Source organism: Triturus cristatus, chromosome 2_2, assembly GCF_964204655.1.
Source record: "Triturus cristatus chromosome 2_2, aTriCri1.1, whole genome shotgun sequence".
Lineage (NCBI taxonomy): Eukaryota > Metazoa > Chordata > Amphibia > Caudata > Salamandridae > Triturus > Triturus cristatus.
In genome coordinates this window covers 809,810,708-809,830,604 of record NC_140582.1, presented here as the reverse complement: position 1 = coordinate 809,830,604, position 19,897 = coordinate 809,810,708, and the positions used below count along the sequence as shown (strand labels likewise).

At 45.0% G+C, this 19,897-nt stretch overlaps 1 protein-coding gene across 19 annotated transcripts in view; it reads right to left on the bottom strand.

Annotated features, from left to right (window-relative positions):
* The window catches only part of FRYL (FRY like transcription coactivator), a 2,516,714-nt gene that overhangs the window by 2,023,504 nt on the left and 473,313 nt on the right, over positions 1-19,897 (bottom strand). For all 19 annotated transcript variants that reach the window (XM_085642132.1, XM_085642134.1, XM_085642126.1 and 16 more), the window contains one exon: positions 1,263-1,342. In XM_085642132.1, the coding sequence (XP_085498258.1) occupies positions 1,263-1,342 (80 nt within the window). The remainder of the gene's footprint in view (positions 1-1,262; positions 1,343-19,897) is intronic.

The following is a 19,897-nucleotide window of genomic DNA, read 5'->3' as shown; positions in this document are numbered from 1 at the left end:
CTTTTTTTGGGGACAGAAAGGAATACGACAGTAACTTCAATCTGGGGAGTTCAATTGTAATACCCTCTTCAAGTCCAGAGCCTAAACATGTTTCCCTTGTGTTACTTCTGTGTCCTTAAGGTGAGCCACCGTCATCTGACAAAAAGCAGGAATTTAAAGTCGGAGTCCACCAAAAATCTTGCTGCAAAACTAACATCTCCAGTATCCTCAACTAAACATCAAGCTATCTTAACTCCAATATCCAAACACAAGCAGACATTCAAAACCAGTAGAACACAAGAAAAATCTTAAGAAACAGGGTGGTCATGCCGTGAGGCACTGTGGATATGGAGTAGGCATAATGATTAGACTGACTTTAAATCTGGCTGACACCCACAAAGATGTTGAAAAAGCACAGCATGTCACTCAAGAGTAGGTTCAGGTTTGAGGGCCTTTTGGCCATGTAGAATTCCAAGAAAACATCTAATTTGCTGTTTTTTCGACCAACGGAATGAAGTTGGTGAACTACGCAACATGCGTAATATACTGCTCTGCATGAACAACGGGGATACTAACGTGACAATGGGAAATAACAGAAACAAGTGAATCAGTGAGATGCAGTGCTAAAGACATCTGCTTTACCCAACTGTGTGCTGTCACATACCAAAGCACATTAATTCTAAAGATTAATTTAGGGGAATTAACTGTGCACTTACAGTTAAGTGTACCATGCTACACCCAATTACCTTCTATACAGCTGTTGTTCGGACTTTTCATTTACCAAAGTTTTAGTAACAAACCGATCTTTGAAAGTGATAACACATACATTTTTTTGGGCATCACCAAATAAAAATCTATTGCATTAGATAAATTAAATGACCGGAAAGAAACATTAATCCGAATTCCGGATAGTTACTATCTACATTTAAAAACATTTTTTTTTAATCCATAGAAAAATCATTAAGTTACCAATTAAATACTGTTGCAGAATTCTTGCATAAATCTTTGTGCTCTTCTTTAGTCTAAGTGAGGAGTCACTAAAGAAGTCAATGATGAAAGAACATGAAACGAAAATTATTTGTCCAAAAACATCTGACTAAATAGAAATCATAAAGTAATTAAATCCAAAGTAGCACATTTTCCCTCAAAACTCGAAGTAGGAGAACTGCTTAGCAACGGTGATCACCATTTAGAAGCAGGTGAGAAAAAAGCCAAACCTGCAACTGCCTGAAAAAATCTAACCTTTGAACCCCAAGAAACATGGAAGGAAAATTAGTACTTACCCTTCTTTGTGTTTAAAGTGCTTGAATGCCAAGTTTAGAACTTCATGTACAATTGGATCTGGCACTGGGTGAACAGGAATCTAGAATAAAGGTACGAAGATTCATAAGTTAAGTGTAGCATAGTACAAACACACTCCAGAAACTCAAAAAGGTTTTCAAATAGAACTTATTTAAGTGCTAGTCATTCCTACTTCATTTAATCATTGGACACTGAAAAAATTGTTTTGGAATGGATCCTGGCAGTCTACAAGACCAATTCCACATTCTTGATGAGCTGTGGCTTTACCCTAACCAACAGAGCACTCAAAAGAAAAAACAGTTTCAACAACAAAGATTTGCTCATGTCTGTAGTTTTGCTTGAACAAGGCAATACTTAGTAAAAAAAAAAGTAACAATGGACAGCAATGTTCACACCAAATTTACGTAAAAAGTGAAAATGGAGATAACGGGAACGATTATATGATTAAACAACTACCACTTAAACAACGAGTGCCTAAACCACGAAGGCTAAACTACGACCAAAGCCAAACCATTACGTATTGAACGATTTACTAAACCACGAAATTTAATCACAAATCTACATTGTTAGGGATTCGTTATAAGGCCATTTCCCCCACCGCGCATACGCATCTAGTGCCTCGAAACATCCAGCTGCCGCAAGGAAAGCTTTTATATTTTCGACTCCGAATGTTTCAACCTTTCTTCTCTTTTGCAGAGAACAGATATGGGCTAGCTACGGACACCGAGGCAGACCAGGACAACAAGACAATTGACCTATCCCTCCGCAAGAACCCTACCTAATGTTTGTTACAAACTCAGGCCCTAATAAAGCGAAGTTTGAAAGGTTTCTTTGACCTCATAGCGCTGTTGGCTAAGGAGCACAGTAAGTGTCACCACGAAGCTAGGTAAAGGTGGCAGCCAGGCCCTCTGAATAAAGCAGGGGTGTCAGAAAGGTGACCTTAAATCGCCTCTGGTGTCAGACACTTGGATTCAGCCATTAATTCCACCCTCTTGGTAATGCACTCAGTGCCGAAGCGATGAGGTCATTAGCTCAGGTAACATGATCAGCCTCACTTCTTTGACTGTTATGTTTCTGCGTTCTCTCGTTCGTCACTAAAAACCGACCTCTTCCCCGAAGCCCCCTTCTCATACAAACTTTCAGGGTGCCTGGCCTGTCTGTGGGGAATTACAGACACAAAGAACAGCATTCCTCAAACCAGCACTTGTGAACATGTCTGCACAGCCCCTTACATGCTTGGAGAGTGTCATATGCGCCCTTCCCCTCCCATCTCTCCAAAGCGACCCTCCCGCTGCCACACCAACCCCTCTCCCAGGAAGTTGAAAGCGGTACAGCGGTTCTCTGGAAATCGGGTTAGTATGTTTCAAGGCGATAGAATATGCATGCTAGTTTTATAATGCAAATGCCATGTGCCAAGTATGGAGACACCTTGCCACGGTGATGGGTGAAGTCTCATATTTGGGAAACGGCCTTATTAATGAATCCCTAACAATCAGTAGGCTTAGGACTAGTGGTTAAGGAGGCTGTGGTTCAGTTATAGTAGCTGTTAAGGAGGTCGTGGTTCTGGTACAGGTCGTTGTTTAGGAGTCGTTGTTAAACCCACTCGTTGTGAGGGATTCGTTATTAAGGCTCTCTCCCAACAGGAACCAGGCAAGAAGTAATGTTGCAAATATTTCTTGGAGCAATAAAACCACTTTATCACCTGGACTATAAATGGGTTAATATGAGAGAAAATGTAAAAGGGAGCCATTGTAAAGCAATAATTTGTCACTCATTCTTTCGTAAGGAACCAACAAAAAATGCGCACACATTCCGCACAAATAAAATGGTCTTCGCAAAATGGTCCCTAATAGGGGAGCAGCAGAACAATATGTACTCTGAAATCTCCACAACCCTTCACAGGCGCTGGTTGAGTAGTGAATAAGGTAACTACTTTTAAGGGTGCCGCTAGTGTACAGTGACATTGTTTCGATTCTAAGCGGTTTCCTTCAAGGAAACTTCAAAGGCCTATTTCAGTGGCATCAGCCACCTCAAATTAAGTGATTGGGTGGAATTTCGTACACTGAAACTAAGTTCACAAATGTCAACACATTTTTTATGCTCTCTACGAATGTGCTTCAAAAAACCCACAAAACTGGATGCCGAAATATTTCTTAAAAATGGACTGGCAAAAGACTGAACATCTCCTAATCTCTTGCATATTCAAAGGCAAATTGAACTCAACTTACTGAACAAACTCAATGTGGATGGCTTCACCACCTTATTTGCAAGATCACTAAATTTCCATCCGGGCAAGACTTTAGTCCCAATTCCATACATCTAAACAAATTTGCGCAATCAGCACTTGTACCTACATTTGCTTATGAAAATGAAACTGATACAATGCCTGAATCAAAAACAGGAGCTCATCCTCTACTAATTCTGCATGCTCCTCCTTTACATCACTGAAGAAGATCGTGCATTCTATGGTGAGATTAACATGAGGTGAGAAACATTTACCACATTTTGCCAATGCAAAGAGCACTTTACTGGTTAGCCAGTAGCTAGAATCAATCTCAAAATCGGATATGGAGTATAAATTCACCGAACTGCACAAATCACAAAACATGGCCAAATTACTGACATCAGGTGGCAACTTATCCTCAAAAAGTGAAAATCTGCAACAGATTGAGGCAGATTAGGACTGAAAAAATCCAAAACATTTCAAGCCCTGAACAGTCTTTCGTGGTTGATGCAACTAACATCCAGAATTCTTTATCTGACAGATGAAAACCAGGAGTGGGTGTAACTTGCGCAATTCTGTGTAGCATATTCAAGTGAAATTACTTATTGATTCTGTGAGATTTAGCTTGAATGCCCTGAGAAGAGTAATTGTATGTTTAGTGCTATTTCTCAGCGCAAAAATGTCACCTTGTGTCCAAAATGGGCACATGGATGCATTTTGCACTACGAAATAGCACTAAATGAAAACAGAAGAAAAGTGAGCATGAGCAGCCACTCGCACTCGCTAAATGGGCTCTTCAGATAGGATTTTCCCACAACTTACTACCAGCATTTAGCTCTAATCTCTTAGCGCAAAATGCACACTTGCATCCAAAATGGAGTCAATATTCTATGGCTCAGACTTGTTGGAGTTATTCTTATGGGCAGAAACAGCAGAGACTCCCTTCAACCAGGTAATAGAATACTTCTCTTTCCAGACTACAGAGGTGTGACACCACGCAAGAGGGCAGATGCTAGTGTTCAGCAGGGATGTGCTAAACTTCATTCTGAGAGTGCCAGTAAGAAACCCAGCAACACATTACAGACACCGTGATATGGCACAACAGACACTGCTTGAGTTTCTCACGGAGTATTGACTAAGCTCTAGGGGGGGGGGGGGGGGGGGGGGGGGGGGGGGAGGAGTCATGTTTAACAGTTCAACAATGTTTCTTTAATAAAAAATATAGATGTATAACCAAAACGACCCCAAAGCTGAGCAATGCAATAGCAATACTTGTGGTTACATATATTCTAACTGGACAAGATCTTTGGCTACAAATATCAAACACTACAACTAAATACATACACATAATAAAACCACATCCACACTACTGTTTGTACTCAAAATGAAAACAGCCTCCGTTCTATGACTAAATCCTCAAAATCTGAGATCAATGCGAGAATGAATATGCTACTTACCAGTATGCATCTGTTCTTGGCATGTAGGGCTGCTGACATTCATATCTGTGCATAGATCGCCGCCTAGTGTTGGGTCCGGATGTTTGCACGTTGTTGTCCTGGAAGAGTCTTCGAAGTATCCTTGGATAGGTGACTCCTCCCCTGGACTACAGTGCGCATGGGCATCCTCTCCATCCTCAGATTGTTTTTCGCCATTGTGGCAGTGATGGAGTAGATACAGAAAGTGATGACCATGCTTGCAGTAATTCTGAGAGCTGCAGCTGCGACAGGCGCCGGGGAGGAGGGAGGGCGATATGAATGTCAGCAGCCCTACATGCCAAGAACAGATGCATACTGGTAAGTAGCATATTCAGTTCGAGGCATGTGGGCTGCTGAATTCATATCTGTGCATAGAATACATAGCAGTGCCCTCTATTAGCGGCGGCTACCCGTGCCAGCTGCAGCGGTCTGAAAAAGTGTTTTGAGAACAGCCTGTCCTACAGCTGCCTGCTGTTTTGACTGCACATCTACGCAATAGTGTTTTGTAAATGTGTGTGTAGTGGACCATGTGGCTGCTCTGCATATATCATGCAGGGGAATATTTCCTAGGAAGGCCATGGAAGCCCCCAACTTACGTGTTGAGTGGGCTCGTGGTGGAATAGTTAATGTGCGTTTTGCCTTTTGATAACAGATTTGAATACACTTAACTATCCATCTGGCTATCCCTGCTTTGGAGATGGCGTTACCTTTGTGGTGTGGGGCAAAGGAAACGAACAGTTGTTTTGTCTTCCTGAATGGTTTAGTCCTGTCGATGTAGTACATGAGGGCCCTCCGTACATCTAGTGTATGTAGTGCCCTTTCTGCAACAGTTTGTGGGTTTTGGAAGAAAACGGGCAGTTCAATAGTCTGGTTCATGTGGAACTGCGATATTACCTTGGGCATGAACTTGGGGTTGGTACGTAGTACGACCCTGTTAGCGTGAACCTGAATAAATGGCTCTTGAACGGTTAGTGCCTGGAGTTCACTAACTCTTCTGAGGGAAGTGATCGCTACTAGGAAGGCCACTTTCCAGGTAAGGAATTGAATCTCGCATGAGTGTAGAGGTTCAAAGGGTGGACCCATCAGGCGTGTGAGGACCAAGTTGAGGTTCCACATTGGAGCCGGTGGGTGACTAGGTGGAATGACTCGTTTGAGCCCTTCCAAGAATGCTTTGATGGCAGGCATTCTGAATAGAGAGAGGTGCTGCCTGGTTTGCAGATAGGCTGATATTGCGGTCAAATGGACACGTATAGAGGTGTACGCCAGATTGCATCGATATAGGTGTAAGAGATAACAGATGATGTTTTGGATGGATGCGTCCAGCGGGTTGATGTCATTATTTCCGCAATAAATGACGAACCTTTTCCATTTGGCTGCATAGCAAGCTCTGGTAGTGGGTCTCCTGGCCTCCTTGATGATGTCCATACAGTCAGGTGGCAGGTTGAGATAGCCAAACTCTAGGACTTCAGGAGCCAGATCGCCAGATTCAGCTGTTGCGGATCTGGGTGCTGAACCTCTCCATGGTTCTGCGTCAAATGCGCGGGTTTGATCCGCAGCCTTTGATGCGGCACCACGGAAAGTTCGAGGAAGGTGGTGTACCACGGCTGGCGTGCCCACGTGGGAGCAACTAGGACGAGTGTCAGGGAGTGTTGTCGGAGTTTGCGGGCCACTAGCGGTATCAATGGCGCTGGGGGAAAAGCGTACGCAAATCTGCCGGACCAGTTCATCCATATCGCATTGCCCTGCGACTGCGGATGTGGGAATCTGGCGGCGAAGCTTGGGCATTTTGCGTTTTCGCTTGTCGCGAATAGGTCTATCTCCGGATGACCCCACTGCTGAAAGTACGGTTGGAGTACTGATGGGTGTAACTCCCACTCGTGCATTTGGTGGCTGTGTCTGCTGAGCAGATCCGCCATCTGGTTGTCCTTGCCAGGGAGGTGTTCCGCCATGAGGAACATGTTCCTTTGAATGGCCCACTTCCACATGCTCTGAGCCAGATGAGACAACTGTGGAGAGTGTGTGCCTCCCTGTTTCTGTATGTAGTACATTGCGGTCATGTTGTCCGTCCGGATCAACACGACCTTGTTGCATAGATGTACTTTGAACGCCTTCATGGCTAGGAAGATTGCCATCAATTCCAGAAGGTTGATGTGCAACTTCTTTTGTTGTGTTGTCCATAGTCCTTGCACTGTGTAGTGGAGTACATGAGCTCCCCATCCCTGGAGAGACGCGTCCGCTGTCAGTACTATTTGTGGGACAGGCTCTTGGAACGGTCAGCCCTTGCAAAGGTTTTGTGGATTCCACCAATGCAGAGAGTTGTATGCCCGACCGCTCACCAACACTAGGTCCTTTAACTGTCCTTGAGCCTGATTCCACTGACGTGCTAGGCACTCCTGAAGTGGGCGCATATGTAATCTCGCGTGCGGGACTATGAAGATGCAGGAGGCCATCATGCCTATCAACTGCATGAACACTCGCGCTGGAAGTGAGTGATTGGGTTTGAATTTGGAGATCAGCAGTTGTATGCTGTCGATCCTCACTAAATTTGGCTGAGCTGTGGCCGCCAGAGTGTCTATAGTCGCACCTAGGTACTGTTGTACGTGTGCGGGCTGGAGATGGGACTTTGGATAATTCAGTGAGAATCCCAGACTGTGAAGAAGGTGAATGGTGCGGGACATGTGGCTTGCACATTGCTGGGCTGACTTCGCTTGAACGAGCCAGTCGTCTAGGTAGGGGTAGACGTGTATATGCTGCCTCCGTAGATGTGCTGCCACCGTAGCTAGGCACTTCGTGAAAACCCTGGGCGCTGTTGTCACGCCGAAGGGAAGGACTTTGAACTGATAGTGCTGCCCCTGAACAGTGAACCTGAGGTATTTTTTGTGTGAGGGGTGGATGGGTATGTGAAAGTACGCATCCTTGAGGTCCAGTGTGGCTAGGAAGTCTCCCTGCTTGAGAAGCGGAAGGACTTGCTGTAGAGTGAGCATATGAAAGTGCTCTGAAAGAATGTACTGGTTCAGGGGTCTCAGGTCCAATATAGGTCTGAGCGACCCGTCCTTTTTTGGAATTAAGAAGTAGAGGGAGTACACTCCCGCACCCTGCTCGTGGATGGGTACGACCTCTATAGCGCCTTTTAGAAGCATACTTTGCACTTCTTGCTGTAAGAGCGTTAAGTGCTCTGAGGACATAGGACGGCTTCTTGGTGGTATTGTGGGTGGAGTGGAGGTTAACTCCAGACAGTAACCGTATTTTATAATATCTTTGACCCACCTGTCCGTGGTGATGGAATTCCACGTGGACAGGAACCTTTGTAGCCTTCCCCCGACAGGTGTTATGTGGTCGGGAGGAAGGGAGAGGGCGTCACTGCTTGTTCTTGGGGGAGGACCTGGTGTTGCCGTAGCCGCGTCCTCTGCCCTTTGTGCTGGAGCCACGATATCCACCTCGGGTGTTTTTATCATAGGTGGTCTGTGTATTGCCTTTGTTATATGTTTGTTGTGACCCCTGTCCTCTACCTGCTCCCTTGTTTCCGGGGCGACGAAAGGAGCCGCTCCGAAAGGACTGAGTTTGTAGTGCGCCCATGGACTTTGCAGTGTCCGTATCCTTTTTTATCTTTTCGAGGGTGGTGTCAACCTCTGGCCCGAATAAATAGTCGGGGTTGACGGGCTGGTTCAGTATATTGTTTTGTACCTCAGGCTTGAATCCTGAGATCCGTAGCCAGGCATGTCGTCGCAACATGACGCTTGTGTTTATGGCTCTGGCAGCCGTGTCTGCAACATCTAGTGCGCATTTGAAGGAAGCGTTCGTTAGTAGCTGTCCTTCTCTGATGAGCATTTCTGCGCCTTCCTTGAACTGGTCAGGGAGATGTTGGAATATTTGCTCAAGTGTGTCATAGTGCGCTCTATCATAGCGAGCAAGGAGCGCCTGAGTGTTGGCTATGCGCCATATGTTGGCAGCTTGGGCGGCAACTCGCTTGCCAGAGGTTTCTAACACCTTGGACTCTTTGTCCGGGGGAGGAGCGTCACCTGTTGTTTGCGAGTGTGCCCTCTTGCGTGCATTCGCTACGACGATGGAGTCGAGTGGTAATTGTCCTCTGATGTAAGTAGGATCCCCAGGTGCTGATCTGTATTTTTTATCAATCCTGGGGTTTATCACTCGTGCCCTGGTGGGTTCTTTGAAAATGTCCTTGGCTGGTTTGAGGACCCCCTTCAACATTGGCAGAGTCTTTACATGTCTTTCTGAGGATGCAAAGGTGTCCATTAGAAAGTCATCTTCGATGGTATCAGAGTGAAGCTGCACCCCATGGTTATTGGCAGCACGTTCGATAAGAGCATTGAACGCTGCAGTATCCTCCGTAGGAGATGTCTTTGCCCCATAGAGTTGTGGATCCTGTGCATCGAGAGGTGCACTGGGGTCTGCAGGGTCGCCCCAAGTTTGATCAGGGTCCTGCTGGTCATCAGGGTCCGTGTCTACATGGTAGGGGACTTGGTCAGCCATGTAGTCCTCCAATGCGTCTGTATCGGAGCGTGTGGGGGAGAATCGGTGTGGATCCTGGTAGGATGAATGGAAGGGTTCATAAAGGAGAGGTTCCGATTCTGCAGGCAACTTCCTTTTTAGTGGGATCCTGAAAGGGTCCAATGGCGGCTCCGAAGTTATCCTTCGGTCCTGGAGAATCATTCTGCCAGTGCCGGCGTCGATGATACGTGCTGGAGACGTCTCAGCAGGTGTGACCGTAGGTTGGGTGACCCGTGTCCTGAGTTGGAACATTTTTGGGATTGTTGACGGAGGCAAGCCGAAGGTAATGTTGGTCGGCACCGAAGAGGCTGCGGGAGCTCCGACCGAACCGGAGCCCGACGTGTCCTGGAGGACAGGTGTGGTTTTGCTGCCTTGCGTCACACCAGGTCGTACTTGGGGCGCCTTCGAGGCTTTGGCACCGGCCAGGCTCGTAGAGGCGGCCGTAGATTTTTTCGGTGCCGGCGGGTCATCGAGTCGGGGTGAAGAGATCACCGTCGAAGTCTTCGATACCTGAGGCTTAGGTGTCGTCGAGGGAGCGATGTGAGACACAGCAGGCGGTACGGCCCTTGGTGTCGTCGGTGCCGGTAGCCGAGCAGGTTTGTCGGTGCCGATGGCTTTTTTCCGTTTGTCGACTCCAACGTCGCCCGCCTCAAGTTCGGCACCGAAGTCCCTCTTGGTGCGGTCGGTGCCGACGCGGTGCGCTGGCGTCGAAGGCCTCGATCCGACCAGCGCTACTTTCAGTTTCGGTTTCGATGGAACCTGAGCAGCTTTCGGTTTCGGTTTTGTGATAGGGAAACCAGCCTGTTTATGTAGTAATGGCTGCCGCTGAACGTCCGAGGCCGGGCCCGAGGGCGGGGCCGAAGAACTGCGGGATGGGTCTCGGGTAAGGCCCGAAGGCGATCCCTCGACCGGAGCCATAGGCTGTGGCACTGGTGTTTGAACGGTTTGAACAGGTAGGCCTTGTTCATCATTGGAGCTACTTTCTTCGGCCCCGAAGGCCTCCTCGTCGTCTCCTACCTCGGTGTCGTCTTCACCTCTGTGGAAGAGTGACTCGTCTTCCTCGTCCGATCCGGGTTCGTGTTCGGAAACGGGACTGGAGGGCAAGACTTCCAATTCCTCGACGTCCTCGGCCTCGCCGAAGATGTCTGTCGGGGCCGGTGCCGCGTGCTGCGCCTCGAGTCTCGCCGCTCGTCGATTCCGCAGAGTCTTCTTCGAGCGGAACCGGGCACAGGCCATGCATGTTGATTCGTCGTGGTCCGGCGAAAGGCATTTGTTGCACACCGGATGGACGTCGATGTGTGGGTACTTCGCATTGCATACCGGACACCTTTTGAATGGCGTCCTGGATTCCATCGTCGAAGTCGTCGATGGACAGGTAAATGCGAAAGCAGTCGGTGCTGAAAGTTAGTAAACTAACAAATTCTATCGAAACCCGATCGATAAACAGTACCGACGCGAACTAAAGGCCTTTTGGCCTCGAAAAAATATTTTCCTAACTTGAGCTAAGATAGCACATCCGAACCCAATGGCGGAAAAAAACAATCTGAGGATGGAGAGGATGCCCATGCGCACTGTAGTCCAGGGGAGGAGTCACCTATCCAAGGATACTTCGAAGACTCTTCCAGGACAACAACGTGCAAACATCCGGACCCAACACTAGGCGGCGATCTATGCACAGATATGAATTCAGCAGCCCACATGCCTCGAACTCAAAAAAACAATTGCACTATGAAGCTACATGAATGTCCATATAGCTTTACAAATCTCTGATAGCCTAACCAATCTCATGCAATCAATACTTTGTCAACGTTTCTGATGCTGTGCAGGCATTTTTGGCTCTGCTCACAACCAAAAGAGGAAAGAACACCAACCTCTACCAAAGGGACAATGTTTCTTACTGCTGTGCAGACTGATTTGTGCATTTGGAGAGCAGGAGACCGAAGCTAGAGGAAAAACGATTACTCAGCAAGGGAAATTGGTGCCACTTTATATGCAGGCAGAGTAATTCTAGCAGGAGAGAAAGCAGAAGGACATTCTGGTACACTATACAGATCGTTTTCAGTATAATACCCGCCACCTAATATTGCTGGCCCTTTCAGTTGCCTACAACACAGTTAACCATCCCACCACTAGCCAAGCCCTTAAGTCTTAAATAGAATTCACAGGCATTGTCTTGTACTGGTTCTGCTCCTACCTTTCTAACTGACACCAGTTTGTTCACATGGGCAGATCAAGCCCTAAAGAAAGCAATTACCTGCAAAGTCCCCCATGGTTTCAATACTCCCTCCTATTATCTTAATCCTTTACATGGAGCCCAGTGGGCCTCAACTCACATAACCGCATCAGAATCTATCAATATACAACTGGACTTTAAAGTTACCTCTGCTCAAGAAATCTTCCACACCTCAAACACTGCTTGCATCTCTCATCCCTGGATGTCAAGCACCTACCTGAAGCCCCCCTGCCCTAGATAAAATTCCTTCTATTGGCCAAAAATCAACAAACAAGCAATAGTACGAATCTGCCTCAATGAAATGAAACCTGGCAGCTTCAACTCCAACTTTCCCCTAACGAAAAGGTAAACGATATTTACTCTGGACACCAGTCTCACCTCGAAGAACAGTAATGCCGAAAAGCAAATAGAACCTGGCACCAATTCTTCCAAGAAAGCCACTTCATAGCTACTGTGGAAGCCCTGGTAATCATGCTTCTCCAGGGAGGAAAACTCCTGCTTCATGGCCTCCCAAACTGATCTCCATTAAAAGAATTCTACACACCTCAGCACATCTCTTCCATTAGAGGAAATATAATCAAGGCATTCCTATCCTGGTGCAATTTCACTGGCTCTCCTTGCCAGGTCACATCTTTAATAACTGCTAAATCATTTAGAAGCCATCACTATCAACACCCCTGCTTATCTGGCTGACAAGCTCACCATCTCTGGTGGCTTTTGGCACACCAACAGCCAAAAGCACACCATCAGACAGGCTACAAAAAAGTGTACAAAAGAAAAAACATAAGGCAGCAGGCATTTTTCATCTATGATTTCAGATTCTGGAATATACTCCTCCATCTGGATCGGCCAAACCCATTTTCAAATCAGTAAAGAGTTTAAGACGCCCCTCTTTATAGAACACTGCATCACTATGCAGGAATAATGCACTTCTGCTCCCTTAAATCAGCTACATCTACATTGCATCACTTGACAACATACATAGCTCTGCTGTCTTGGATAGGTTTTTGATATGTTTACATATATACACACATATAAACATACATACACATACAGATCTATATATACATACACACACACAAACACATATATGACGTAGTTTCCATACGAAAAACTTTTTTAGATTTGCCTATAACTTTGGATCTGTGTCCATTCTTCATGACATTTTCCAAAACAAGTGTTAAGGTATGGTCTGGTTGTCTTGGTATCGAGAAATTGGGGTACGAAATAAGGGTGCGTTTAAAATGTTAATTCCCATAGGAACATTTAGCCACACCTACAGCCCGAACCGCTGATCAGACTTACAAAAAATTTGGGAGGTAGGTGTTGGTTCAAGGAAGTGCCTTTTGCGTAATTGGTGTAATTCCATTCAGTAGTTTTCGAAAAATGTAAGTTTAAAATGATAGTGTTATCTCTAATCGCAAAGTCTTCGCGAACAAAGAGCTTGTGCAGGGAAATGCACTGCTCTGACTGGCTGAAGACACTTCAACCAGGAAGTATTGGCAGCCATCTTGGGACTCTACTTCACAGAGTCCCCCCACTACCCCCCAAAAGTGAAACTAAAGAAAAGGGGGCAAGATAGGAATACCCTGACTCCCAAGCCATGGTCTTGGAATCTCCCTGGGACATCTCTATGACAAATGTGTATTTTTTTTTATTTTGCAGCAAAATCACGATATTTGTGAATTCCCAGCAAACAATTTTTTTCAAAAAGCGCCTGTTTAAGTATCCCGGGCCAGGTCCCAGGAGCATATGATTAACAGGAGAGGGCACACAGGCCCCCCTCCTAGGGTTTAAAGCCCCGGGGACCACCACCTCCCCAGGGCTATTGAAACAATATTGGAGAGACCCCCCCTCCCCCGGGACTGCCACCTCCCAGGGGCTATTTTCTAATATGTGGCGGGGCATCAATCCCCCCCCCCCCCCCCCCCCCCACGAGGACCACCTCCCCAGGGCAAATTTACATGATATGGGGGCTTCGTGAACCCACCGCCCCAGGGACCACCACCTCTTAGGTGCTATATTCAAGATAGGAGGGGGGCCACGCGGCCCCCTCCTGGAGCCCTGCATGGCCTTGGGGACCACCAACCCCAGGGCCGACTCCAGCAATGTCCCGGGGTGCCCATGCCCAGGACATTGCAGTTTGTTATTACTTGGCGGCAGCACTGCTCCCACCAATTCATAGCAAACTCTGCTTGGCTTCATGGAGGCAAGAGCATTAAAAATGATCTCGCTTCCACAAAGCGGAACAGAATTGCTTTTGGACAGAGGGAGCTGCATGTTAGCAGCTCCCTCTCCCCAAAATCAATGCCGGTTCCCGCAGCAGGCGGGAAGCCAGCAAGAAACGCGGGGCCTCCAGGCTCCCCCTGCAGACCCCAACAAGGTGGCCATGGCCGAGGGATGGGGTCCTCGGGGCAATAGCGGCCCAGGGAGGGAGGGGCCGGGCTGGCCCTCCTTCCTATTTAAAAATATATATATATATATATATATATATATATATATATATATATATATATATATATATATTCGCTCACTCCTCTTCTACCATCCGGTATAAGGAAAGCACTCGCAGGGGTTATCTTTCTTATTTCTTTATTCTATCCGCTTTAAAACATGACGCGTTTCGGCTGACGCCTTAATCAAATGTTTTTAAGTTTCGCGCAAAGAGACGGACGACAGTTTAACAATACGTCAATGGTCATGTGATACATTTTCGTGTGGAAAACAGAGAAAGGACCACCATTCACCTATATACAAACGCCATATTGGAGTGTATGAATCTCCTTTAGGACAGTATATAACAACAAACCTTGCTGAATTATTTGCAGCATGCAGTATATACGTTTCACATGAATATCTGAAAAACGTTATTTGTAAACAAAAAATATTGTAGACAGAAAATATTCCGTAACATTATCAACTGCAGGTTGTTGTGGTCAGTACAATCTCGCCGTGTATCAACTATGGATCCTAGGTGGTATTCTTATTACGCCGTGTATCGGCTTTCACCAAAATATTTCCACCCCATTCTAGACCATCCAATATATAAAAAAAGAATTATCTCAAAGAGTACATGAATCTGACTTCAACATCATTACAATAACAAAAGAACATTAGTACACTTTAAACCTGAAAGGGAATTAATCTCTCTTTTTTCAGGTTTAAAGTGTACTAATGTTCTTTTGTTATTGTAATGATGTTGAAGTCAGATTCATGTACTCTTTGAGATAATTCTTTTTTTATATATTGGATGGTCTAGAATGGGGTGGAAATATTTTGGTGAAAGCCGATACACGGCGTAATAAGAATACCACCTAGGATCCATAGCAGATACACGGCGAGATTGTACTGACCACAACAACCTGCAGTTGATAATGTTACGGAATATTTTCGGTCTACAATATTTTTTGTTTACAAATAACGTTTTTCAGATATTCATGTGAAATGTATATACTGCATGCTGCAAATAATTCAGCAAGGTTTGTTGTTATATACTGTCCTAAAGGAGATTCATACACTCCAATATGGCGTTTGTATATAGGTGAATGGTGGTCCTTTCTCTGTTTTCCACACGAAAATGTATCCCATTGACGTATTGTTAAAATGTCGTCCGTCTCTTGGCGCAAAACTTAAAAACATTTGATTAAGGCTTCAGCCGCAACGCGTCATGTTTTAAAGCGGATAGAATAAAGAAATAAGAAAGATAACCCCTGCGAGTGCTTTCCTTATACCGGATGGTAGAAGAGGAGTGAGCGAGTATCTTAACGCGGATGCACCTCCGCACTACGAAGCACCCGTCCGCGAGTGCGCTGGTCTGAGGTGCAGTTGGAGCTATATATATATATATATATATATATATATATATATATATATATATATATATATATATATATATATATATATATATATATATATAATTTACTTTAACCTCTTCGACGCCGATGACGGAACGGTTCCGTCATGCACGTCGGTTGGGCTGCGCTTATGACGGAACCGTTCCGTCATGGCCCCGCCCGCGCTCAGAACTTTCAGCACCGCGCGGGAATCCGCGCAGCGCTGAAGAGGTTAAAGGCCTCTTTTTTGAGTTTTTGCCCACTCTTTAAAAACACAGGTTTGACACTTTGGTAAGCACATTTTTTTGGCTTGTTTTTCCCTATACATGTTTTGGTTCTTAATATTGGAGTCACATGCAGTCACTACCCACTAGGGTTCAACTGCCTCCTTTTCGAACAAGCGAGTCAATTCAACAACATTGATGTTTATATTTTGTACTTGGTGTTTCACGATGGGAGATAACATTTATTTGATTATTGTTTCTCTCAGACTCGCACTCACAATTGTGACTCTTTCTATGTTCATGAATAACATCTTTGGGTAGTCATGCCAACGGTGTATTTAAACGTGACAATTACGTCTTACCTATGTTCAGTGACCAAGGCGGCAAGTCCGTCGAAACGCGTTTGGCTTTTGGTGTGAATAAACATTTTTCTTGACGAAATCTCCCACGGAGTCAGCGCCTTTTCAATATTGCTTGAATTGGATCGTCGAGTTTATAGAGACTGGCCGGAATCTCCCACGCTGACCCTCCTTGTTCAGGAGCTCTTCGTCACCGGCGTTCCAAGTGGTGTGTCTTTGAAGTCAAGGAAGTTGAAGAGCCCCCGACGAGCCAACAACACAGGAATCGAGCGGAACCGGATCACTTTCACGCTTTCAGGCAAGCCGAGCTCCGGGGTCGCTGGAGGGCAATCTAGGATCTCAGGTAAGCCTGTGTGTGTGTTTGGTGTATCCGCGACGCGATCCTAAAACCAGTGGCTTGTGGGAAAGGTAGTCCGCAAACGATTTGCGAGCAGTGGGTGTCAAGAACAAAACGTACAATTCACGACCATGGCAGAGGAGTGGGTAAAAAAGCGCGAAGAAGAAGCCCTGAATATTTTCAGTGATGCAGACACTGGCGGAATAACAGCTACCAGCAGTATCGGAATGAGAGACATACAATCAGTCAGCGAAGTCAAAAGACTTGCATACGACTTAGAGAAATTAAGGAAGTTGGAAGTGTCGAAGTGGTGGGAATGCAAATCCCTGCAGAGGTATTTGGATGTCGGTCGCGTTCCTCGGGGCTTGAGAATCTTAATCGCCCCAACGTACGAAAATCCAGACCCAGCCATGCTACAAATGTGGGCGGAAAATAGCGCACAGTCATCAAAGAATATGCTACAAATTCTAATCAAGTTTGCGGCAAGCGACCGTACTAAGATTATGGAAATAATCAATCTAATTCTTAAACAACTACAAGAGTTGACCAATCAGGATGAAGTCTCCAAACATCTAACGGACATTGAAAACAAAGTATTAAAACATGAACAGATTATCAAACAAAGGAAAGCGACGAAGTTTCAAAGAGATAGAAACGATTATCTCCAAGGACGTATTTACACGTTTTCAAAGAAATTTGACAACATCAGGAGGCAGCAACTATCGTCATCCGCTGGGCATATCCCTAGAGTCAGCGACCCGAGCGAGTCAGAACTTAGCTCAGAACTAGAATCAGATCTAGAAGGCGCAATTCCACAAGAACAGAGTTGCGGCGCCCCCAGACCCATCCAGGAGTTTGGTTTTTTACGTTTAGAAAGGATAATGAGCCTGAGACCACGAACGTCAAAGCCAGACCAAAAATCAACAAAAAGAAGGCGCAGGAAAAACAGGAGGTGGGGCAAATGTGCAACAAAAGGCGGGCAGACCGATACACAGAAAGAACAAGTGCAATTGAACACAAATGACGAAGAAGATAACACAGTAATCAACTTATCACAAATTGAGTTAACAGATAAAGAGAAAAAGATTCTATCATTGGGACTTTCTTTCTGCACACAGTTACTAATTTCGACTATACACAGACTAGAATAGACTTTTTTCAATATATTCGGAAGCTAAAACTATGTAAATACTTCTACAATGTCAATAAAAAGTCAACAACTATGCCATTAACTGACAACACAAATACCACTACAAGCAACCTAAGAGTAGCAGATATGTCTCTTCTACAGAACTTACAAGAATTGGATCAGGAAGTAAGCCAGATATCTCCTGCGGACGCAGCTACTAGTTCAGACATTAATATATTTCAACGGTCACAAAGTCCCTTTAAACCCAAATCCATCTTTTCACCAGTGATGCAGAGGGATGGCATAGATACATTTTCAGAAAATGTTATCAAAGACCTTAAAGAATTAGCCCTCACCAGCAACAAGAACTTCATCACAAATCATAACAGATCCCTCGAATATAACAATCTAATCAGAAAAATCAAATCAAGGAATGACATAATGGTTAGATGGTCTGATAAGGGGGGCAACATTGTCCTGTGGCCAACGGACATGTATCACAAGGAAGCAATGGCACAACTTCAAGATGCTAATTGCTATTGCCGTATCAGCTCCACACACTCCACAGGGGTGAAAGAACGATTTCATAGAGCCCTGTATGAATGGAAGGGAACTGGACTATTATCAAAATAAGAGATGGATTTTCTTAAGAACGATTATCCTGTCACACCACAATTGTATCTTATCCCTAAGATTCACAAAAATCCTCTGTGTCCCCCTGGAAGACCTATTATTTCAGCAATTGGGCGTCTTTTTGAAAATACCAGTAGATACATTGATTTCTTTCTCCAACCCTTTGTCCGGAGTCTACCTTCGTATATTGGAGATACTGGGGACTTTTTGAGAAAAATACAGAATCATCAATGGAATGACAATTATGTTTTTCTAACACTTGATGTACAGAGTCTTTATACAAGCATCAAGCATGAAGATGGTCTCAATGCCATGAATTTTTTTCTAAATAAGAGGGCATTGGAACTTTACCAACATACAGCCATGCTATTAGACATGGCAAAATGGTGTTTGCATAATAACTTCTTTCTGTTTGACAGGCTACACTATCAGCAAATTCAAGGTACGGCCATGGGTACTTGCTTCGCCCCCAGCTATGCTAATTTGCATATGGGCTGGTGGGAGGAGCAGGTACTCATGGCTGATTACCCATCACAAATGCTAGAGAACATAAAACTTTACACAAGATATATAGGCGATATCTTTATCTTGTGGAAAGGCACAGAGGAAACTGCCATAAAATTTTCCAAAGATCTCAACAATGAGCTGAATTTGAAATTCACGTGTACTACCAGCAAAGAGATGATTAATTTCTTAGATCTAGAATTGTACATCCACGATGGCAATATAGAGTCAAGATCTTATAGAAAGAGTACCCCAGGAAACTCTATCTTACACGCGAGCAGTTTCCATCCAAGCAAGCTTATCGAAAGTATCCCCTACGGTGAATGCTTGAGGATGAAACGAAACTGCAGCTCTGTTTCCAGCTTCAACCAAGCAAAGAATGGACTCTTTGCTAGACTAAGTAACAGAGGGTACAACCTAGAGATCTTACACAAGACAGAGAACAAATGTGCCAAAATAGAAAGAGCCAAGCTACTCAAAGTAGACAAAACCATTTCCACTTCGACACGAGATTCCCAAACTAGCACACCACCAAGACTCATCACTGGCTATAACATCTATCACAACAACATACGCAAAATACTTATCAAACATTGGCCATCAGTGCGTAGTGATCCAACAATAGGAGAGATATGCAAAAAAAAACCACAAATCACATTTAGACGAGCAAAATCCATGCGTCAGGAGCTCGTTTGCAACTCCCCTAGATCAGACACAAAAGCAGAATGGCTTAAAGCACGAAACGGATTTTACAAATGTGCCAAATGTAAGGCATGCAAGCATGGGATTAACACCCGCAGCCTCAGTTTACCATTCAAACATATTCCATTTGAAATCCGCAGCAACTTTACATGCAAGACAGATTTTGCAGTGTATGTTTTAAAGTGTACCTGCAACAAATTGTATGTAGGTAGCACCATCCACCAGGTACACATACGAATTTTGCAGCACCTTCGTGCTATTAGCAGTGATGATCCTTCATATCCCGTGGCACGTCACATAAACACTGTACACAGGGGTAGAAGTGAAGATCTCTCATATTTCGTTATAGACAGTGTCCCTAAGAACATCCGAGGAGGAAACAGACTACTGTCTCTACGAAAACTTGAATCTAGATGCATTTTGTTACTAGATAGCAAGATTCCGAAAGGATTAA